The sequence below is a fragment of the Chiloscyllium plagiosum genome, unplaced genomic scaffold, assembly GCF_037043375.1.
Source record: "Chiloscyllium plagiosum isolate Xiang-an unplaced genomic scaffold, Cpla_swu_hap1 HiC_scaffold_10, whole genome shotgun sequence".
In the NCBI taxonomy this organism is placed as follows: Eukaryota; Metazoa; Chordata; class Chondrichthyes; order Orectolobiformes; family Hemiscylliidae; genus Chiloscyllium; species Chiloscyllium plagiosum.
This window is the reverse complement of record NW_028270148.1, coordinates 22170945-22196136: the sequence shown is the minus strand read 5'-3', so window position 1 is coordinate 22196136 and position 25192 is coordinate 22170945. Positions and strand designations below refer to the sequence as shown.

General features: G+C 42.7%; 1 protein-coding gene across 5 annotated transcripts in view; it reads right to left on the bottom strand.

Moving 5' to 3' along the window:
• Positions 1-24217, bottom strand: part of LOC122552666 (proton-coupled folate transporter) — a 97975-nt gene extending 73758 nt beyond the window's left edge. Inside the window, exons 1-3 of one of the 5 annotated variants that reach the window (XM_043695497.2) lie at positions 23671-23772; positions 11105-11200; positions 580-1312 (exon numbers count right to left, since the gene is read on the bottom strand). In XM_043695497.2, coding sequence (XP_043551432.1) covers positions 580-1282 — 703 coding nt within the window. In that variant the 5' untranslated portion in view covers positions 1283-1312; positions 11105-11200; positions 23671-23772. Of the gene's footprint in view, positions 1-579; positions 1313-11104; positions 11201-23670 lie in introns of all 5 variants that reach the window. The other 4 variants (XR_015758366.1, XM_087991208.1, XM_087991207.1 and 1 more) reach the window with 4 other exon arrangements.
• Positions 24218-25192: the final 975 nt, after the last annotated feature.

Here is a 25192-nt window from a genome sequence, read left to right as displayed (position 1 = left end):
GAAGAAGGGTTCATGCCAAAACGTCGATTCTCCTGCTCCTTGGATGCTGCCTGACCTGCTGCGCTTTTCCAGCAACACATTTTCAGCTCTGATCTCCAGCATCTGCAGTCCTCACTTTCTCCTAGTAAGATGGTAGGCAGGGTCAGAGAATTGTTCTGATGGTCAAGCGGCAGCTGTGGGAAAACAGTTCCCAATTCAGTTGGCAGGAGGTTTAAGATACAAAAAACTCATCCATTACCAATGGAAACCTCAAATATTCAAAGTAAAACATTTAATTAAATTTAATTTGCTCAGACTTAATATCCCTGAATCAATTAAAATAACATGAGCCTTCAATAACCTGCAATTAAATACTGGTGACATTTTACTGTGGCTTAATTGACTGACTATGAGAGCCTTTTGACTTGCCGAATCAATAATAATACAAGTTCTTTAAAAAAATTTATAAATAAGTTGATAGTTAAAAAGGCTGAGGAGTTGAGTGCCATAAGAAATGAAACACAAACTAATATTTTGATGGTCTATCACTCGGCCATCTCAAAACAAACAAAAATTCAGATGTACATGTTTGTAACTTACCAATATTGCAAACGTATATCAAGACGACACAGACGAAAATCAAGTAAAGCTTCAATCGGTCTTGTCCTCCACGAGTCTTTGAAAACGTTTCCCATGTTCTTGATGCATACAAAAATATACTTTTTTTCAAGACCCTATCATTAGCTGTCACAGCTATTTCATCAGTTAGTTGCACCCTTTCAGCAGGATTTGACTCCCGCAACCACAGCAGTACATAGAAAATAGATATCACTTGACAGCCACAATATACACCAAAAACATGTGTAAAGGTGTAATTCTGAAGTAGCCATCCACTCAATAGGTACCCAACAGTCCCCCCAATATAGATCATCGATTGTACAATGCCAATACGCATAGTACGGTTCTCATCTGTTGTGATGTCAGCCACATAACTGAAGACACTGAGGAAAATGGCAACATAATTTCCAAAGATCCCTATTAATGCAGAGGCAAAAACACACCAATAGACAGATATTTGCTTAACCTGCACCATCACTATCAATACAGCCCCACCAAGTGACGCACCAATACTGGGTAATATCATGCCAAGTTTGCGACCTGCTTGATCAGACCAGGCACCAAGTAAAATTGATGGGGGTATGGACAAAATAGTCAACACAGCTGTGTAGAGAAGTAGAACATAGGCAGCTTTGCTCTGGGTAACGAGTGACTCTTCAGGAAGAAGAGACAGATTTCTGCACATATCCTCTTTATTATATAGGTCTTCACAAATCTGCAAAACAAAAACAAACACGTCATCTAACTACCTTCAGTTACAATCGAGCCCTCCACTATCACCTGATGAAGGAGCGTCGCTCCGAAAGCTAGTGTGCTTCCAATTAAACCTGTTGGACTATAACCTGGTGTTGTGATTTTTTAAACTTTGTACACCCCAGTCCAACACCGGCATCTCCAAATCATTCAGCATTTTGATTATGTATCTGTATTTAGCTTGGCTTATTGTGCAGGTCTACACAAAACCTTTTGAAAATTTTGTTAGATTCTGGAAAGGTTCCACCAGACTGGAAAGTAGCAAATTATAACCCCTCTATTCAAGGGAAGAGGGGCAGTAAACAGGAAACTATAAAGCAGTTGGCAGAGTGTGCATCATGGGGAAAGTGTTAGAATCAAATCGTTCGTGCGGTCACATTTGGGCATTTAGTAAGTCAAGACAATTGGGAAGCATCAGCATGGCTTTAATAAACATAAATCATGTTTAATTTGGTGATTGATGTTATTTGAAGGAATAAAAGTGAATAAAGGGGAGCATGCAGACATACTGCACTTAGATTTCCAGAAGTCATTTTACAAGGTGCCACATAAAAGGTTATTGTGCAAAGCAGAAATTTGTGATGTTGGGAGTAACATATTAATATGGATAGATGATGGGCTGACTGACAGAAAGCAGAGTATAATAGTCTTGTTCTGATCAATAGGATGTGACGAATGGAGTATCACAACGTCCTGTACTGGAGCCTCAGCTTATTTTTAAGAATTTATATCAAAGATTTTGATGAAGGGAGCAAAGGCATGATAGCTAAATTTACAGGTGACACTGATAGCTAGGGAAGTGTTTTGTGAAAAAGACATAAGGAGGATGCAGACAGATATAGTTTGAAATGGCAAAAAATCTGGCAGATAGGGGTGTAACTGGGAAATGTGAGTTAACCACTTTGACAGGAAGAAAAAGTATTATTTAAATCAGAGAACAAGTGTAGAATTCAGAGGTGCAGATGGATCTAGGTGTTACAGTGTATGAGCCACAAAAGGTCTATATGCAGTACAGCAGATAATTAAGGCAGCTAGTGGAATCCTACCATTTATTAAAACAGAAATTGAACAGAAAAGTAAAGATTTTATGCTTCAGTTATATAGGTATTAGTGAGACCACATCTTCAATTCTGTGCAAAACTTTGGTTTTGTTAAGGTGCACTCGAAGATTCAGAGGAGGTTTACTAGATTGACGCAGGTGAATGGATCACGTTGACTATACACTGAGACAGACTGGGCTCTTGGACCGGAGTCTAGAAAAGCAAGGGGTGACTTGATTGAAGTATGATGATCTTGATGAGGTGGATGTGGAAAGGTTGTTTCAATTTGTGGGTGAATACAGAACCTGGAGGTACCATTTAAAAATGAGGTAATAGAGTCATATAGCTGTACAGCATGGATACACACCCTTCGGTCCAACTCGCCCTTGCCAACCAGATATCCTAAATTAATCTAATCCCATTTGCCAGCATTTGACCCGTCCCCTCTAAACCATGCCCATGCCGATGCCTTTTAAATCTTGTAATTGTACCAGCCTCCACCACTTTCTCTGGCAGTTCATTGCATACATGCACCACTCTCTGCATGAAGAAGTTGCCCCTCAGGTCCCTTTTAAAATTTTTCCCCTTTCACATTAAACGTATGCCCTCCAGTTTTGAACTCCCCTATCCTCAGGAAAACGACCTTGACTATTCACCCTGTCCATGCCCCTCATGATTTTATAAACCTCTATAAAGGTCATCCCCCAGCCTCCAACACTCCAGGGAGGATAGTTCCAACCTATTCAGCCTCATCCAATAGCTCAAAACTCCAATGAAGGCAACATCCTTGTAAGTCTTTTCTGAACCTTTTCAAGTTTCACAACATCCTTCCTGTAGCAGGGAGACCAGAATTGCATGCAGTATTCCAAAAGTGGCCTAACCAACATCCTATACATGACTTCCCAACTCCAATACCCAATGCACTGACCAATAAGGGCAAGCATATCAAATTCCTCCTTCACTACTCTGTCTACCTGGGACTCCACTTTCAAGGAATGTCATCCTTTTAGGGGAGTTCAGAATGATTTTCTCTTGGGGCACATTGTGCGATTTTCAAATTCCCTGCATCAGAACACAAAAATATTTAATGTCTGCCTCCATTAAGGTAATGGTAGATGGATTCTTGTTTAATGAGGGAATCCAAAGTAATAGATGGGAAAAGTGGTATTTAAAACAAAATAAATCAGCCATGCTCTTATTGAATTGCAGAGTAGATTCAAAATGAAGAAATGACCTACATTCCTATATGAAAAATTTCATTTGCATGATGCAGTCTCCTTTGCCAGCAACAAACTACCAGCCTTATTGGAAATGATCATTCTCAAAAAGAGTAGTTTCTTCCATTCATCCATGTGTATCTATTACAACCATAGTAATTATATATTTTTTTAAATAAAACAAATTAGAAGAACAAAACAATTCATATTATTTCTTTTCAGCACTTTTACTATATTACTTTACTACTTTCACAAAATTTATACTATATGCTGATTAATTACATTTTATACTTTGTCCTATGGATAAGGCAGCATTTCAATGCAATGTACTCAGCAACATCTTGCAAATTGCAGAGCATTCATTTCCAGTAATAATTTGGGACAAACCTGGCTGTTTTCTGTGCTTCTTTGATTTTTAGGTATTAAAGCAGTCAATAATATTATCAGACTTTTGACTGTTGCTGCACTATGGTTGCTGTTATAAATCTATAACAGAATTTTGATGTAGATATTGTGCTGAATATTGTGGCAAAAATTACACTTACTACTGATCTCAAAGTAAGCCATCCACAAAGGTCCAGTGAACTCTAGAGAGTATATTTCCAACAGCTGTTTAGATCTGGCACCAATTTAAGAGAATCACCAGGGATATAAATGACATTGATTTCATCAAATCATGAGGGCATGGATATGGTAAATATAGATTAGATTAGATTACAGTGTGGAAACAGGCCCTTCGGCGCAATAAGTCCACCCCGACCCGCCGAAGCGAAACCCACCCATACCACTACATTTACCCCTTACCTAGCACTACGGGCAATTTAGTATGGCCAATTCACCTGACCCTGCACATCTTTGGATGGTGGGAGGAAACCCGAGCACCCGGAGGAAACCCACGCAGACACGGGGAGAACGTGCAAACTCCACACAGTCAGTCGCCTGAGGCGGGAATTGAACCCGGGTCTCTGGTGCTGTGAAGCAGCAGTGCTAACCACTGTGCCACCGTGCCGCCCATACAAGATCTTTTCCCTGGGTTGGGGGATTCCAGAACTAGAGAGCATAGGTTTAAGGTGAGGGGGGAAAGATTAAAAAAAAAGAAACTAAGGGGCAACTTTTTCAAGCAGATTATGATGCTTGTATGAGCTACCAGAGGAAGTGGTGCAGGCTGGTACAAATACACCATTTAAAAGGCATCTGGATGCATTATGAATAGGAAGAATGGAGAGAGATATGTGCCAAGTGCTGGCAAATGGGACTAGATTAATTTAGAATACCTGCTGAGCATGGACAAGTTGGACTGAAATGTCTGCTTCCATGCTGTACATCTCTATGATTCTATGACAATGGGTTTGTGGTAACGGTCATAAAATTCCATCTGGTTCATTACCATCCATGCTGTACATCTGTAGGACTTCAAACAGAAGATACTACCATATCATATTAAAATGGGGAGGTGATGTAGTAGTGACATTGTCATTGGACAAGTAATCCAGAGGCACAGAAAATGTTCTGGGGACAGGGTTAGAATCCCAACATGACACTTCTGCGATTTGAATGCAATGAAGACCTGGAATTAAAAGTTTAATGAACTTGAGTGGGTTCAAAATGGGCTGCCAGAGGGAGTGGTGAAGGTTGGTATTATTACAGCATTTAAAAAGTCACATGGATGGGTATAAGAATAGGAAGGGCTTAGAGGGATTTAGGCTGAGTGCTGGCAAATTGGACTAGATTAGATTAGGATATCTGGTTGGCATGGACAAGTTGGACTGAATGGTCTATTTCTCTGCTGTACATCTCTATGACTATGACAATGGTTTTCTGGTAACTGTCATAAGATTCCATCTAATTCACTAACATCCTTTATGGAATAAAACCTTCTATTCTTACCTGGTTTGGTCTACACAAGACTCCAGGCCCACAGCAGTGTGGTTGACTCTTAACTACCATCTGAAATGGTTTGGCAAGCCAGACAATAGTATCAGCCACAAAGTCTCAAAAAAGAATGAAACCAAAAACAGACACCTGGCATTGACTAAGGTACCTGGAACAGCAATGACACTCAGCCCTGTCAACTGTACAGAGTCCTCCGTACTAACAGGAGGTCAAATTCCAAAATTAAGAGCTGGCTCATAGACAAGTCAAGTTACAGTCTTACATTGTTTGTAAGATATGATTTAGTGAGTATAACTAAGTCCCAGACAATGGCATCATCTTTTGTGGATACATCCTGCCCCACTGGCTGAACAATTCCAGCAGAGGTATCTCGTCAGGAAGGAGTTAGCCTGGGAGGCAGCAACATTGAACTCTGGACCCCATGAAGTCTCATAGCATTTGAGAAAGTATGGACAAGGAAACTTCCTGATTACCACACGCCAGATCCACTTGACTGATAAATCAGTTCTCATGTTGGTGGAAGCACTGACTGTGTCAGGGGTGCAGCATGTACTCTGGGTAGGGCACTTTAACACTAAGAGTAGCTCAACAGCACCACTATGACCAAGTGTGTCAAGTCCTGAAGGACAAAACTGCAAAAGAAAAACACATTTGACTTTGTCCTCATCAGCCTGCCACAAATGCATCTGTCCATGTCAATATCATTAAGCTTTACTACTGTCCTTGTGGATATGAAGCCCTGTTTTTACATGGAGGACAACTTATATCATGTTGTCTGACACTACTACTGGGCTATCTGGGATGGACTTTGAACAACTCAAAACTGGGCATCCACAAGGAGCAAGAGAACTCTGCTGCAATACAATATGTAATGTTACGTCATGGTAAGACATATCAGCCACTCTGCCATAACCATCAAGCTAGGGGACCAACTATGGTTCAATGAGGAATGCAGGAGAGCATGCCAGAAGCAGCACCAGTCATACCTAAAATTGATGCCTCAACTTGAAGTTACAACGCAGGACAACTTGCACACCAAACAGCATAAGCAGCTAGTGATAGAGGAGCTAAATAATTCCACAACTAACAGGTCAGATCTGCAGTCCTGCCATACCCACTTGGAATGGTAGTTGTCAATTAAACAACTCACTGGAGGATGAACCTCCACACAACATCCCCACCCTCAATGATGGAAGTGACTAGCATCTCAGTGTAAACAGTAAAGCTGAGACACCAGGCACTCTTGGCCAATGATTGTTTGCAAGTGAACGATAGATTTTGACCTCCTCCAGAGGACCCTAGATGCCAATGTATCTTCAAGCCAATTCATTCACTCCATATAATTGAGGTGCTGCATACTACAAAGTATATGGGCCCTGAAACCGTACGAGCAATAGTCCTGAAGGAGCGTTCTCCAGAATTTGCTGCACCCCTAACTAAACTGTTCTAATATAGCTCCCGACACTAGCATCTACCTGACATTTTGAAAAATTGCCCAGATGTGTCTGGTGCACAAAATCAGGACAAATTCAACCCTGACAATTTCTGCTCCATCAGTCTACACTAGATTATCAGGGAATGTATTATCAACAACACTATCAAGCAGCAGTTGCTTAGCAGTAACTTGCTCATTGACACGGAGTTTTAGGTTCTGCCAAGACTACTATGCTCCTAAACTCATTACAGCCTTAATTCAAAAATGGACAGTACTGAACTCCAGGTGATGAGGGGAGAACAACTACCCTTGACACCAAGGCTGCTTTCGACTGAGTGTGGCATCAAGGAACCCTGGCAAAATGGGAGGCAATGAAAATCAGAAGATTCAGTTGCTTGGAGTCAAACCTGGCACTTAGAAAGATGGTTGTGGTCATTAGCGGTGAGTCACCTCAGTTTCGGGTCATCACTGCAGGGGTTACTCAGAGGAATGTCCAAGGCCAAACTGTTTGCAGAAGCTTCATCAATGACACAGCCTCTGTAAGATCAGAAGTGGGGATGTTTGCTGATGATTGTAAAATGTTCAGCACCATTCACAACTTCTCAGGTACTGAAAAGTCCTTGTCCAAAAGCAGCAAGACTTGGTCAATATCCTGAAGGGCTAATGCCCGAAACGTCGATTCTCCTGTTCCCTAGATGCTGCCTGACCTGCTGCGCTTTTCCAGCAACACATTTCCATCTCTGATCTCCAGCATCTGCAGACCTCACTTTCTCCTCAATATCCAGGCTTGGGCAGACAAGTGGCAAGTGATATTCACACCACACAAGTGCCAGGAATGACAAGTCAGAATCTAACCATCGACCCTTGACATTCAATGCCATTACCATCACTGAACTCATTATCAACATCCTGGCAACATACAATTGACCAGAAATAGACTAGCCACCTAGTATACACTGTCATGTTAAGAACAGGTCAGAGGCTAGGAATTCTGCAGTGAGAAACTCAACTCCCAACTCCCTAAAACCTGCCCACAATCTTCAAGGCACAAGTCAGAGGTGCCTAGATGAATGCAACTACAACACCACAAGAAGCTTGACAACATCCAGGATAAAAACGCCCACTAGATTATCACAAATATTCACTCTCTCCATCAGAGTTTAGTAACAGCATTGAGTGCCATCTACAAGATGCACCACACTAAGTCACCGAATCTTCTTAGGAAACACCTACTAAACCCACGACCATTACCATCTAGAATTTCATAAATTCACCCTTTGGAGAAGTGTACAATCACTGACAGCTACCTCTGGATTCTCATGTTAATCTCTCCATGTGTAATCTCCAAAATTTGATGTCATCAATAATCCATTTAAACCAGCAAACACCAAAAGTTGTGTCATCATAAAATCTTTTCTTTTACATTACTTTTCTTTTACTTAAGTTTATTTCAGTGCTTATTTCTTGGAGGTGCCAGAGCGAAGTGTCCATTCCCAAAGCTCCATGAGCATCCAGCTTTGCCTCAAGATGTTGGGAGCTTAACAACAGCCAAATTACTGAGTACATTTTTTTTGCAAGTGAAGTTACAATTTTCTCATACTTCTTTAAATTTGGTATCTTAAATTCATTATTCACAATGTGGTCTCCGTTATACTGGGGACCCAGTACCCAGACTGGGTAATCCTTTTCCTGAACGCATTCATTCAATTTACAAGTATGACCTCTCGCTTCTGGTCGCTTCTCATTTTAATGCTCCAGCTTTTGGCAATGTTTTTGCAAAACATTGTGTTTGCTGGAAATCTTAAAGAACAACTAAAATAAAAAGAGAATTGGCTGGAAAAACTCACAGGTCAGACAGCATCTGTGGAAAGAAACAAAGTTAATAGTTCAGCTGATACCCTTAAATCGGACTTGAAGAAAAATAGGGATTGAATTATGAGAATCAGGTGAGAGACAGAAACAAAAACATAAGGAGACTGTGACACGGAGGCCAGGGGAATGAAATAGCAAAAGATTTCATGAAGTAACAGCTAAAACAGTGGTAATGATATCATGAAGAAACAAAGGTTGTGTTCAAATAAGGTGAGTTGCTGCGTGAGAAACACTGGAATGCAACATAAAGAAATAGAGATAACGAAAATAAAATCACCGGGTCAACACAAAAAAACAAAACATTTACAATCGGATGGTGGCAGATTTTATGACCTAATGTTGCTAAACTTAATGTAATGTAGAGTTCACAAGGCTGTAGAGTGCTGTGCCAAAGGTAATGTGTTGTTTCCTGAGTTTGCACCACTGGAACACATAGCAGACCATTGACAGAAAGGATAACATGGGAGTAAGCTGGAGAATTAAAATGAGAAGCAACCAAAAGCTGGAGGTCATACTTGTAAATTGAATGAACGCATTCAGCAAAAAGATTACCCAATCTGGGTACTGGGTCCCCAGCATAAAAGAGGCCACATGGTGAGTAATGAATTCAAGATACAAAATTTAAAGAAGTACGAGAAATTGTTACTTCACTTGCAAAACATGTTTGGGATCTTGGACAATAATAAAGGCAAAGGTGAAAGGACAGTGATACATCATCTATACTTGCATGGTAAGGGGTCAAAGGGAAGAAAAGCAGTATTATAATAATCTAGGCAGGTAGGGTCAGAGGGGACGCCTCCTAGAGAATGCTGAAAGGAAGGAACAAGGACAATGTTTTTGATGGTGACATTGGCAGAAACGTAAGAAGGTGATGTGTTGAATACAAATGGTGGTGGCACAAAGGTGAGGACAAGATCAACCCCATCATGGTTCCGAGAGGGAGGGGGAAGGGAAGGGAGCAGAGGCGCATGAAATAGTTTGGGCAGGCTGGAAGGCCCAGTCGATGTGAAAGGCAGCATCATCAAAACAGATACAACAGGCATGGAGAAACTGGGAAAATGGAATGGAGTCTTCACCAGAAGCAAGACGTGAGATAGTGCCATCTATGTAGTTAGGAGAGACTGTGGGTTTGCACTATGTTCAATGTTAATCGCCAAAAATATTAAATACAGAGAAGTAAAGGTAGGGAGCAGAAGAGTGAAAGGCAAGCCTGGTAAAAGAAGAGGAAAGTGTGAAAATTGGAAACAAAGTTAATGAAAATTTCCAGTTTAAGGCCTGAGAAGAAGGCACCAATATGGTAATTACTGTCAACAATGCACTGGATAAAGAGAAGGTGGGGTCTTCCAAAAGAGGACTGGAATGGGTGTTCTATTTATACTCCAAAAAAGGTAGGCACAACCACATGGGTAACCATAGCAACAACTTATTTGGAGGAATGAAAAACTGCTCGAGTGAAAACAAGCTCAGGCAGGAGGAGACAGTGGATGGGGATTGATTGGAATTCTGTTCAAGGAAGAAGTGGAGTGTCCGAGCCTCTCCAACTAAGGGATGGAGGTGCAGAGCAATTGGACATCCTAGCAAAGAGGCAGTGGCTGAAGCCAACAAACTGTAAATTGCTGAAGTGACTGAAGGCATCGAAAGAGTCGATGATGTAAGGGACAGTACAAGGGAGAAAGAATGAAGTTGATCTCGAGGAAATAAACTTATTGGGGCAGGTACAGGCTGAAACATTGGGCTGACAAAGATGTCAACCTGACACATTCACACTGTTCATCTCCACAAATTATACCCCCGTGCTGAGGTTTTCTGGTTTCCTTTCTGTTCTAATCACAAAAAGCACCTATTTTTGAAAATGTTAAGACTCCAAACCAACCAGTTAAATACTGAGCTGAAAATTGTGTTGCTGGAAAAACGCAGGTCAGGCAGCATCCAAGGAGCAGGAGAAGGGCTCATGCCCGAAGCGTCGATTCTCCTGCTCCTTGGATGCTGCCTGACCTGCTGCGCTTTTCCAGCAACACATTTTCAGCTCTGATCTCCAGCATCTGCAGTCCTCACTTTCTCCTCCAACCAATTAAATAGTTGACTTTGCATCAACTTTGGCTAGAGTAGGCACTTAATCTTCCTAAAATAGGTGATGTGGTAAGTCACCGGTGATCGGTAAGTCAAAACTTATGCAAAAGTTACAACTTCATCACAATGACTTGTAAATATATGTATTATTATAAAGATTAAGACAGAAGCAGTTTACATTTGTTAGAGTACAGGATACGAGCCAAACCTGGCTGTCAGCCACTTACAGGCAGTCCTACTGATCCACAGATAAGCCAGGAAGTTTGGTCCAATGACTGATCAGATTAAGAATGGTTGAAATACCAATCATGTGCACTAAAGACCTGGATGAGATACAAAATGTGAGTCACTAAGCAATTCTAGGCACCAAAAGTACAACTCTGTCTTTGAACTGGCTTGATTGACCATTCAATCTTGGACTACCGGACCAAAAAAATAAATACTTCTGTCCTTCCTGGAATTTTTAGCTTACTAAATCTGTAAATTACAAAGATTTTTTTAAAATCTTGGAAGAAATAAAACAGACTAATTTTGATAAAGCAAATGCAATGGATGTTGTGAACACAGACATTCAAAGAGCTCTTCATCACAAAAGACTAGGTGATAAAATTGACATACGTTAGGCAGTATTTCAAAGAAACAACGTGGGCCTTGTCTGCTAACCAAGATAGTCTTCTTTTAAAAAAAAAGATGCATTGATCAGTGTCCCTGCCAACCTATGACATGCCAGCAGCTGTACTGAATCCAGGGTGGCTGGGTTATTGCTGAATCTCACAAATGGTGGGATAGGGGTGGTTGCAGGGTAGGAGTCTCAGTGTCGTTATCAAAGGGAAAGGGGTGGCTCTATGTGCACACCAATTCCTGATACCTGGTCTCTCTATTGAACAACAAGCACTTTTGAATAAGGGGTATCTACCAAGGGCCCATAAACAACCTGACACAGGTTCACTTGCCATGCTCCCCACATGTGATCCTTCCTCCCACTGAGTTAACACTAACACCAACTAGCATATTGACTTCCTCCCGCATTTTCGGTTTTAGTTTGAAAGACATTTTAATAAAGTAATGGAGAGGAATTATTGGCATAAGGTCAACGGGAAAGGGAAAGGGAAAGGGAAAGGGAAAGGGAAAGGGAAAGGGAAAGGGAAAGGGAAAGGGAAAGGGAAAGGGAAAGGGAAAGGGAAAGGGAAAGGGAAAGGGAAAGGGAAAGGGAAAGGGAAAGGGTCATTAGGACATGAAATAAACTCATGGAAACAGTGCTGCGTTTCCTATGAGTCGTACAACCAACAGTGTGATGCACTCTGGTTTCTGTACCATTAATTTCTTTGTGCCCAAATTTCTCAAACTTTTAGTCTGGAAATAATAAGCTGAGAGTGATTTGTCATTTTTTGGAGTACAGTACACATGAGTCTGTGGTGGGCGATAACAAAATTAAAATTGAATCCTTGCAGCACGGCACCTATCCGGGATTATAATTGGCTGAAAAGTGATCTCAAATAGCATTTCAGCCTAAGGTGGCTAGACAAAAAGGAGTCCACATTTGAGCTGAATATTAGGAAATAAAGTTCACTAGAACACAGATTTATTTAAACAAATTTTTCTCTCCAATTATTAAAAAGGCAACAAAAGTATGATTCTTTTTAGGGTTGGGGGCAGGAGCATGGTTACGATGGGATACATCAGGAGAAAGTGAGGACTGCAGATGCTGAAGATTAGAGCTGAAAGATGTGTCGCTGGAAAAGCACAGCAGGTCAGGCAGCATCCAAGGAGCAGGGGAATCAACGTTTCGGGCATAAGCCCTTCTTCGGCTTATGCCCGAAACATCAATTCTCCTGCTCCTTGGATGCTGCCTGATCTGCTGCGCTTTTCCGGCGACACATTTTTCAGATGGGATACATCATGCCGAAATCGGTCCTGTATAGGATTTTTGAATAAAAGTCTGAGAAATGAATGCATAAAAAAGTGAAACTTGGCAAGTGCAGGAATTTATACCTTTCTTTTTATTGCAGATGACTGTTGAACGTAATCTCCACAAAACAAGTGACCCCCTCTGCAATGTACCACTCAGAATGGCCAACTGCATGGAAAGGAATTTTTTTTCTTTAACCCTAAGACATTACTCAAGTGAATAGTTAGCACAAACTCAGAAATTCACAGATTCTTTTAGTTAGTTAGAATATCAGGTTTTTCACCCCCAGTTTCCTACGGTGGTCAGCTTTACAAAATATATTCATGGAAACAGTCTAAGAGAGGTTACCAAGTTAAATGATAAAGGCTATATCGGCCACTCACAGGCAGAGGTAATTGCAATGCATACAAGTGTTCAGAGATAAAGGAGGACGAGAGTTAAGCCATTTGGATCAGATAGTGTCACTCGTGTGCATGATGAGTTCAGCCGGATTACAGGATAAACCCATTACTAAGGGATTCACCAACCCTATGTCCCAGAACCTAATACCATGGTTTCAGCTGAACATGATCAATCTGACCACATTGCCCATAAGGCCAAGGTCACATATGCTCTGAAAACATTGTTAACCACCAGAATGCAGCCAATCTATTGTAGAGATTTGAATCTAACAAATTATGTTAAATTTGTTGGGTAAGAAATTAAACCTAGTTCAATCTTATCAATCTTTAATGTGTTTTAAATTATGATTTAAGATGCAAAAAAAAACTAGTTAAATGCTAAACCACACAGTGATACACTGAACTTGCCATATAACTTCTGATATTCATTTTGGTATGTAGTTTGATTATTTATTATTCAAAAAACTATCTGACCCTGTCTACAACTAAGATTTTTATTCATTGTTTATTTGCTCAATGTTTAAGTAATAGTTATGTTCTTGTAATGAAAAAATAGTTGGTGTGTAGTTTGATGTCTTCGTTGATGAATTGATAAGAAAAGGTTAGTACTTTGCTCACTAACTAAATGAGTTCCCTGACTGAGGATTGAAGACCTGCGGATGCTGTAAATTCGAAACAAAAACATAAAAGTTGCTAGAAAAGCTCAGCAGGTCAGGCAGCATCCGTGAAGAAAAATCAGAGTTAATGTTTCGGGTTGGGTGACACTTCCTCAGTGAGACCTTGAGGATTTTTTGAGAAATTTGTCCGATGTCAAAAAGGTAAGGAAATATGGCAGCATGGATTAGAAGTCAACTAAAGGGCAGCAAACAAATATTACTGGTCAAGGGACATTTGTCAACCAAGGTCAGAACAATGATCCCATTATGCTGCGAGAGTTGCAGATTTATTATAAGCTAAGCAACTACAGAAATTTACGTCAGAGAGAGGACCAAATAATGCACGTGCCTGGCTGCACACTGAAAGGCACAGGTGTACACATTAGCTAAATTTTAAAGGGAACATTTGTCCGGAAATCCACATTAGGAAATCATCTGGATTTGTGCTTTGCACACTGTCAAAATGGATAATACAAAATGGGAAGTTGGAACAAACCTGTACAGGAGAAGGAGGAAGAAGCATTTTAATCATTGATGGGGCAGATATCACATGAAACTTAATATGGAGAAATGTACAGTACAAAATTTGCAACATTTTAAAACATATAATTATTTAGTAAAAAAAAGGCAAAGTGGCAGGGGAACGCACCTACATGAAAGCTCTTTCAAGGTGTCATTTCAAGCACAGGAAGTTGAATGACATTCCTGCAGAGCAAAACACTGCTTTTTAAAAAAAGTTTAGGAAAGTTCCAAATCACAAAGATAAATGGCAGCTAAAGCAGAATAAATGTAACTTGCAGAACAAACATTAGTTAATATCTAAAATAATTTACCAGAGAACACAGCATTAGGTAACAGATTATTAATACAGATGGCTGTTAAAATTGGTTCAGCAGAGGTTCAGGTCTGTATGCACATATTGGAAGTGCTTAAAAAGGAGGCTGTGAAGGAGCAGCACAAGGCTGAAGAAACAGCATAATATGAACCAAAGAAGGAAGAGTACTGTCTACTGTTCGTAGCAGCCGGATATAAGAAATAACAGTGCAGGGAGAAGGAGGCAGCACAAATCACTAAGATGATTATTAATATTAACAAGGGGTGTACCTGCTGTAACAAAAGAACATAATTAATAGGAACAGGAGTGAACACTGGAGTCATTTAAAAAGATAATTGTGAGAGGTAATTTCGGTTTAAACTTTAAGATGTGCCTGGACCACAGACTGATCTATAATAAAAGACAAAACCTTTGTTTCTTTTCTAACAACCATTTTATATACTCAAAAGTAGAGTAGTTTAAATTGTGCAGAATGCTGACAATTTGTGAGCGATAGTAAAAGCAAGCAGGCTCTTGATTAATGAAGCCATTCACACAGCAGAGAAGGATGAGTCCTTGGCTGATAAGACTCCAGGATGGGAGTACGACTTGAGACATCTGTTTTGATAAGACTACAGGGTGAGAAAAACAACAAACTTTGGAGACTCTGGAGCCTTTTGTTGCAGACTTTGTGATAAAAATAATGATGTTTTTAAGAATGTGAACCTCATGGCTTGTTGGAGCCAAGGAGAGGAGGGACTTGTCCTATAAATAATGGAGACTTTGTAAGCCTCAGCGCGCCTTTTCTTTAAGGGTGCCCGACTCTGCAGACTTGACTTGTTAATAAAACTTTGTTTTCCTGAATTTGTCTAGAGCGATTATTGAGAAGCGATTTTCGTTTCTAACAACTTGGGGGCTCGTCATCCGGGATCAACACTCCGGCCGCAAGGGGAGTTGAGGAAGGATATCGGAGAAGGTGCACCCTGCTGAGTTCAGCAGTCCCTGATTCCTTGCTTGTCGCCCCGCGCGGCTTGAGCGAGTGATATCTGGGAGGCTCAGGAAAACAAAGGAGGGGTGTACCCGAGGCAGTGGGGACGGTTAACGATCGAGTAATTTCGGTGCACCGAACCCAGGTAAGACAAAACTTGCGGGGACCGTGTTTCCGGAGGACTGGGTGCCTACGGGGTGCCTGTGGATTTTTTTTTTCTACAGAGATGTGGGACTCAGGAATCTGGAGACCGGGGCTCGCCTGTGAGGGATTTTGCAGAGACCGTGTTTGAGGAGGAACGTGTACCTACGGGGTGCCTGTAATTTGTGTCACAGAGACGTAGGACACAGGAATCCAAAGACCGGGGGTGCCTGCAAAGGAACCTGGGCGATCACGGGACTGAAGGTCCGGGAATTGGCTACATTGTGATAAATTATCACAGGAAAAATACGAAGTCCTCGGAAATGGGAAATAAGGGATCTAAGGTGATTAAGGGAAAGGTAGGCTTAAACAGGGACAATGACACATACCCCGGGGTACCTGACAATAGTCCGTTAGGGAGAGGATCAGGCTGGAAGAAAGGGAAAATCTAAAAGGAAGATGGTAAAATACTGTCAAAAGTGGTCCCAGAAACCTATTCAGGGCGACTCAGTGTGGTGGCCTAGATTCGGTACTGACGAAGACTGGGTCCGGCAAGCCCTCATTTTATATGTCAATTCAAAACCTGATGTTAATCTGGAAGAAAGTGATTATGCCCTTTGTTGGCTGCCGGTTACGATATCTTGTCAAATGCAGGTAACTAATAAAGACTCGAAAGGGCAGAAAGAATGGGACCCTTTAGATCACTTACCGCCGCCCTACGTGACCCCGTCTGCCCCACAGAATGTTCCTTCGGGTGACGACGATTCAGGGGAAGGGGAAGAAGATGGGGAGGAATCACAAACTACCTCAGGGGTACAGACCAGATCTCAAGCTGGAAAGGGTCACAGACAAGACCCTGTCTCGATTGCAAGAATGAATCCACTCCGGGAAGTGCCCATGGGGGGCGAGGAAGGAAGGACGGGATATGTGAACGTTCCCTTGACGAGTACTGAAGTACGGAATTTCAGGAGGGAGATGAAGGGTCTACTAGAGGACCCCATGGGACTTGCTGAACAATTGGATCAGTTCCTGGGTCCGAATACTTACGCGTGGGAAGAGATGTGTTCCATCATGAAAACATTGTTCTCTAGCCAGGAGCGTCAGATGATACGACAAGCTGCGCTCTTGGTCTGGGAGAGAGAGGGGGGAGAAGGAGGGGAGCAGAAGTTTCCCCTCACCGACCCCGAGTGGGATAAGAACACGGAGGGAGGACGGCGCAATATGAGAGACATGCGGGAATATTGGATAAAAGGAATAAGACACGCAGCCCCGAAGGGGCACAATTTTACCAAGGCCTTTGGTAATCATCAAAATCCGGAGGAAACCCCTACGGACTTCCTAGACAGGATTAGGAAGAATGTGCAGCAGTTTGCTGGGGTGGACCCTGAGACGGACGTGGGGCAACAACTCATACGGGTAGAGTTTGTATCAAAGGCCTGGCCGGACATACGAAAGTAGTTAGAGAAAATGGATGATTGGGATAGTAAATCTTTAAGTGAACTACTACGGGAGGCACAAAAGGTGTTTGTGAGAAGGGACGATGAGAAGCAAAGGAAGGCGACAAAGATAATGATGCAAACGGTGCAACAAATGACAGCTGGAAGAAAGGAAAAGGGAGAGCCGTGGCAGAAACAGGAAAGGGGAGAGTCGTGGCAAGAGCAGAGGAAAAGAGAACCATGGCCGGAACAAAGGAAGAGTGGAGGAACGCGAGACCGCGACAGGGAAACGAAGAGGACACTCAGATGTTACTATTGTAATGAAGAGGGACATTTTAAACGGGAGTGCTCCCGCTACAAGCAGGAGGTGAGGTCGTACGCCCTGATGGAGGAAGATTAGGGAGGTCGGGGGTTCCTACCCTTGGGGCAAAAGGACTATCGACAGGAACCCCTGGTAAACTTGAAAGTAGGGCCCCAAGGATCGGAGATCACATTTATGGTGGACTCGGGAGCCGAAAGATCAAGTATAATCCAAATACCCCCCGGCACCCGAGCAGGAGGAAAAGTTATGGGGGTATCTGGAATTGGAGGACAGAAATTACAAGTCCCAGTGGTGGAGGACGTGGAAATTGGGTATGAAAACAGAACTACTAAACGAGACCTCCTTCTACTGCCATCGGCGGGATTTAATTTGTTAAGAAGAGACTTGCAGGTCAAACTAGGGATCGGAACAGTACCAAGTAACGGGGAAATGGTGGTAAGGTTATTCGCCCTCACCGAAGAAGATGATCAACAAATAGACCCAGAAGTATGGTACCGAGAGGGGAACAGAGGGGGTCTAAACATCAAACCTCTCCAAATCACCATGTTACCAGGAAGAGGCCCGGTAAGAAGGAAACAATACCCGATTGCTATGGAAGGACGGGAGGGGTTACAACCTGTGATAGAAAGATTAATCACAGATGGACTACTGGAGGAATGCATGTCCCCTTTCAATACTCCAATACTCCCTGTGAGGAAGCCGGACGGGACATATAGGCTGGTGCAAGACCTGCGGGGGTTGAATGAAGTAGTCCAGGCTAGATACCCGGTGGTACCTAATCCCTACACGTTAATGAGTAAAATTCCCCCCGAACATGAATGGTTCAGCGTAATAGATCTGAACGATGCTTTTTGGAGTTGCCCCCTTGACGAAGAAAGTCGGAACCTTTTTGCCTTTGAATGGGAGAATCCCTTCACAGGACGAAAGCGACAGTTAAGATGGACGGTCTTGCCGCAGGGATTCACGGAGTCACCCAATTTGTTTGGACAAATACTGGAGCAGATCTTCGAAGGATTTCAGTGTAACGCGGAGAATCAATTGCTCCAATATGTCGATGATCTCTTACTCTCAGGACCAAGAGAAGAGGAGGTACGAGCAGACACCGTTGCCCTGTTGAACTTCCTGGGGAAACAGGGTCTACGCGTCTCCAGGACAAAACTCCAGTTTGTGGAGCGAGAAGTAAGATATCTGGGCCATCAAGTCAGTAAGGGGCACCGCCGTATCACGCCAGAACGAATATCAGGAATTACGGGTATGCCAATACCCAGGACGAAGAAGGAAGTCAGACAATTCCTGGGACTAGTAGGGTATTGCCGGATATGGATTGAAAGTTACACCACTTTAGTAAAATTTTTGTACGACAAACTGGGACAAGAAGGACAAAAGGTGGACTGGTCAGATGAGGAGGAGCAGCGATTTAATATTATTAAAAATAAACTGATTCGAGCTCCGGTATTGGCTTTACCCACCCTGAAGGAACCGTTCCAGTTATATGTTAATAGCGCCGGCGGAATTGCCCAGGGTGTGCTCACTCAGCTGCGGGCAGGGAAACGTCAGCCGGTTGCATTTTTGTCAAAAATGTTAGACCCTGTGTCATGTGGATGGCCGACCTGTATCCAGGCAGTGGCAGCTACGGCAATGTTAGTAGAAGAGGCCCGGAAACTTACCTTTGGAGGAAGGATCACAGTATACTCCCCACATTCGGTTAGTACCATACTGGCTCAAAAGGCTCACCGCTGGTTAACAGACTCTCGCATCCTAAAGTATGAGACGATTTTGATGATCGGGAACGATCTCAATTTTGCAAAAGATCTCAGTTGCAACCCAGCCCAGTTTCTGTACGGACGTCCTGCAGACGGGGAACAGGAGCATGATTGTGTGGAATTTGTGGACTTGCAGACCAAGAGCCGAGAGGACCTGCAAGAAGCCCCGCTGGGTGAGGGACAGGAACTGTATATCGACGGGTCCTCCCGGTGCATCAGTGGAGTACGATACAGTGGCTATGCTGTTATAGATGGTGCAACGAAACGGACGATTGAATCTGGACGACTGCCCGGGAAGTGGTCAGCCCAATCCTGTGAGTTGTACGCCCTCCAGAGGGCCCTGAAGCTGTTGGAAGGGAAAGTGGGGACCATATATACTGACTCAAAGTATGCATACGGAGTCGGTCATACTTTCGGGAAAATCTGGAAAGAGCGAGGATTGATAACTTCCCGGGGAAAGGAATTAGCTCACGAACAAATGATCAGCCTAACGTTGGAAGCCCTGGCGTTACCTACGGAACTTGCAGTAGTCCATGTACCCGGTCACCAGAAGGGGTCGACACCGGAAGCGGTGGGAAACCGGCTGGCAGACGAGGAAGCCAAGCGGGCAGCGGTCGAAAAATCCGTCCAATTGTTAACGTTAATACCGTTGAGGGAGGGCCTCGCTAAACAACCCGTCTTCACCCAGGGGGAGATTGATAAAATGGATCAATTGGGTGCCCGGCTAGATACTAACGGGAAGTGGACGGTTCCTGATGGGAGACAAGTACTGAACAAACAGATCACCCGGGGTATTCTGCACCGATTACACCATCAGACCCACTGGGGGGTGCAAGCCATGTGTGACACAATCCTGAGAGACTATGTATGCAGGGGGATATACACATTAGCCCAACAAGAGGTAGTCGGATGCCCCACTTGCCGGCGTATTAATCAGAAAGCCATGCGTTCTATGCCAGCTGGTGGTCAACCCCTAGCGATTAGGCCATTTCAGAGGATCCAAGTCGACTTTACAGAATTACCCCCAGTACAGAGATGGAAATATCTGCTAGTAATAGTAGACCATTTCACTCACTGGGTAGAGGCTTTCCCAACTGCCAAAGACGATGCACCAACCGTGGCCCGACTGTTGTTAGAGAACATAATCCCGAGATATGGCATAATGGAATCTATTGACTCCGATTGCGGGACGCATTTTATTTCTAAGCTACACCATTTGATCTGTAATGCCCTGGGTATCCAATGGAAATTCCACACACCCTGGCATCCTCAGAGTTCGGGTCGAGTTGAGAGAATGAATGGCACGCTCAAGACCCAATTGACTAAGCTGATGTTAGAAACTAAGTTACCCTGGCCAAAGTGTCTGCCCATTGCCCTAATGAGGATACGTACGGCACCTCGCCGAGATGTCGGGGTTTCCCCCTATGAAATGCTCTTCGGATTACCGTATTGGAGTAAGGTTGATGGATGTCCCACTCTACAAGGGGGGGGATGTATTTATCCGAACCTATTTACTGGCCTTATCCCGTTCTTTTGCAGAACTCCGAAGGAAAGGTCTCCTGGCTCAGACTCCGCCGCTCGACTTCCTCCTGCATAAGGTGGAGCCCGGAGATTGGATACTTGTTAAGACCTGGAAGGCCGAAAAGCTCCAGCCGCGGTGGGAAGGACCGTTCCTGGTTCTGTTAACAACTGAGGCAGCTGTTCGAACGAAAGAAAAAGGGTGGGTCCACGCATCAAGGATAAAGGGGCCCGTTCCGCCTGAAGAAGAAAGCACCTGGACATGCGAGCAAGGGGACAAGCCGTTGTCGGTAAAACTGAAAAGACAGCAATAATGAACTCTACTTGGACTGTATTGGTGGGATGGTCTCCTAGGTGGTAGCTGGTGGCGCACGGCGTTGCTGGTGGTTGGGGGCGGCATGATTCTTCTTCTCGTATTACCCTGCCTAACTCCCTGTATTCAGTTTTTAATTCAGAAAAATATTTCCCGACTCCAGGCAGTAGTGGTTCCACAACATGGGACACGGGAACTTAAAGTGATGTTGCTGCGAAAGACCAAGGATTTCCCGGGCCCTTGAGGGAAGGAGGGGCTTATCTTGGTCAGGCACATCTTAAAGAAAGAAAAGGGTGGAATTGTGAGAGGTAATTTCGGTTTAAACTTTAAGATGTGCCTGGACCACAGACTGATCTATAATAAAAGACAAAACCTTTGTTTCTTTTCTAACAACCATTTTATATACTCAAAAGTAGAGTAGTTTAAATTGTGCAGAATGCTGACAATTTGTGAGCGATAGTAAAAGCAAGCAGGCTCTTGATTAATGAAGCCATTCACACAGCAGAGAAGGATGAGTCCTTGGCTGATAAGACTCCAGGATGGGAGTACGACTTGAGACATCTGTTTTGATAAGACTACAGGGTGAGAAAAACAACAAACTTTGGAGACTCTGGAGCCTTTTGTTGCAGACTTTGTGATAAAAATAATGATGTTTTTAAGAATGTGAACCTCATGGCTTGTTGGAGCCAAGGAGAGGAGGGACTTGTCCTATAAATAATGGAGACTTTGTAAGCCTCAGCGCGCCTTTTCTTTAAGGGTGCCCGACTCTGCAGACTTGACTTGTTAATAAAACTTTGTTTTCCTGAATTTGTCTAGAGCGATTATTGAGAAGCGATTTTCGTTTCTAACAATAATGAACGGCTTGATCATTGAAAAGTAGAAGAGACAATCTGCCCAGATTTTTTACTTTAAAACCCTCAACTCTGTAATAGATCAGAATATCATCAAACTCCATCTTCAGCCCTAGCCTTCACTTTAGTCTGGGGTAAAGAATTGTAATGATTAACATAACCCTCTGAAAAAAGTTATGTGCAAGTTGATATTGACTATTTGCAGGTGTTCAGCATTGTTTCTCATCCATATTATATGAAAACAACCTTATTTTGAAACTCTGCACCCTAGTTCTAGATTTCCCCTCGGAAAAATATTTAAATGAATGAAATTGAGGAAATGACATTGGGGTGTACTCAAACTCATCAGCCCTATTAAGTATGAATAGTCGTCTTACGGTGTAGTCGGCAGCATCTCTAAGGCAGGTGCTCTGGGTTCAATTCCCACTCCAGGACTTGATCCCCAAGGTAGGTGTGTTCATGGCATGGTCAAACAGATTATCAATTAGGAAATCCTTCCAATAACTCAATGGCAGATGTTAAGAAAGAGTGAGAGAGATTCATGTTTAGGCATGTGACAGAAATAAATCAGAGCCTCTATCATCACTAGTTGTAGCTTCAGGCTATAACACAGGTGCAACAATGTATGTAGCCATAGCAACTCTGACTTCTTGGGTGGCCAGTTGGTTAGATAGCTAGCATAGATCAGATTGGCACCAAAAGCAATAGCCAATCCCCATTCCAGTTGGAGATGGATTTGGGATTAGACTCCTTGGCCTACGGAACTCATGTCTGCATTGCACCCTGTCTTGGGACAAATTACTCAAGAAGAAAAATTAAATATAAAGTCAACAGGTGGTCAAATTGATTCAGCCTATGAGGTTGAGCAGAGCAACTTTAATCAAACTTAGTCCTATCATTTTGAAAAGGGCCTAATACAGACTTTTCTTCAAGATTGCTGATGGCTGTCAACCCACTACGAGTGGAACTGGGAATTTATAGGCAACAAAACTGGTTCCATAACTTGGTGAAAAGGCAATTATTATAGTTTTCACAAATAAATTAATAGACAGGTCTCATGCATGTAAAATGAATGATCCTTCCTGCCTTAAGTCCAATTCAAGAATTTTAGAAGTGCCAACTTGAAAGGTTTGCTAACTCAGCTGCAGAGTTAGAATAAAACAAATAGCAGAAATAGAACATGCACTGAAATAGATGTTAGATGGTGCTACCAAAGCGATGTACAATTTTCTGAAAACATCAATTAGTAGATCATTTCCTGCTGGAATTTCTGGATAATAAAAGATCCGAGTGCTCGAGTGTGAGTTCATAAATCCAAAAACAATGCTAGGGACTAGGTTGACACATGACCCTGCTTACAACTCTGAATTCATGACATTTACATAGTTTTAACTAAATAGATAAAAGCTTGCCAGCAAACAGCTTGCAGGGTATGGGCTATAGACCTTCACAAAAATAGTCACAACTAACGTAATTCTGTAACAATAAAAGGCACCACTTTTCCTGGCACTTGATTTTGCAGGGGCTGGTCTTTCCCAGCTACAAAGGCAGGGTAAAATACTTCCAACCAGTCAAAGAGGGGGAAAAAAAGAACAGCAAGTTATTAGAGCAATTGCCAGGAAACTACACCCCACTCACACAAAATAAAACACAGAAAATGCACATTTAACCTACAACCCACCTTCATCAATACGAGCCTCTGCAAAGCGAAAGCGTTTAAGAAGGTCGATGCCAAATACAAAAAGATTACCGGCTCCACCGTGACGATGGTCCTTGGATTCATTCTGGTCTCAGTGGGGGTTTTTTTGGATAACACTAGGAGGTAGTGGTAAAACAAAAGTCAAGTCGTGAAGCGTTTTCTAAAGTTGAACTAGTCTCGGGGTGGGGCTGTCACATGAGAATGACTGAAGGTCTGGGGGAGTGAACAGGTGCAGGGTGCGTGGGCGGGGCGCACGGGCAGGTAAGCACCTGGCAAGGCGCGTGGGCAGGTAAACACCTGAGCGTGCTCAGCTGGAACAGCGGAAAGCAGAACTTCCCCCCCATCTCAATGTCTCCACGAGGCATGCCTGGCAACTCCTCCAGCCCATCCGTAGGGCGCAGGTCGTGAGTTGCACGCCGTCGTTCCACTTTGATCGGCGGATTTTAAAATCAGGGGGAAATATTGCGTTTTTCTTCTTCTGTCATTGGGCTAGGACTCCAGAGAGGGGTGTCCCCGCGTACGTGCACGCAGATTAATCGTGCGAAATGTCACTCCTGTGTCGATTCTGACTCATTTCGGTTGCAAAGATTTGCAGTTTTAACTAATTTGGCACTCTCGAAAGGATGGACACGTTTTTCTGCATGTATACTTTTGAATTGTATGTACTCCTGCAAACATCATCCCTTCCTTGGTATTACAGTAGTCATTCTATATTGTATACAAAATAGGCACGTAATCAGAGCTTCCAATTTATTTTCAGAATGAGGGTCATCGCTTAACGAATGAAAATGAAAATTAAGAAGAGCTTATTATCAGGAGGCTATAGACAAATGTAATTAGTTTATTCGAACATCACTCCTCCTCTATACCTACTATTGGTTTTTTGAATCTTGTTTTGGACTTGTGCCAGACATTGACAACGATTTGTCATCTCTCACTGCAGAGTTTACTTGCCTGTTGTCTTAAAAGGTGAGGAATAGAATTTACAATGGTTTAAAAGATTAATTATTAATTAAGCAGTTGAAGAAGGTTGCAATCCTAATTCATAACACTGGCCCTAATTATAAACCCATTCCTAATACAGTTTTTTATAAAACTAATTACAAAATTGCACCAATTCCACAAAGTATGCCAATTTAGACTTGGAAATAATGTTATCCTTCCTTTCACAGTAGTGTAGACCACCCTTCAACATACAAAACAGATGCAGAAATAGACCATTCAATCCCTTCAGCATCACCACTTAATAAAATTATAGTGACCTGCTTGTGTTCAAATTCATTCCCATTTACCCACAGTTCCCAATCATTCCGTCAACTTACAAGAAAGTATCTCCCCACCTTAAAAATACTTGATGTCCCTTAAGCCATCACGTTACGAGGCAGAATGTTCCAAACCATCTGATAGGAAGGAAAACACCCTCACCTCTGTCCCAAAAGGGTAATCCCCAGTTCTGCACTGATCACGAGGAAACATGTTAGAATCAACCACTTTTTGCAAAATT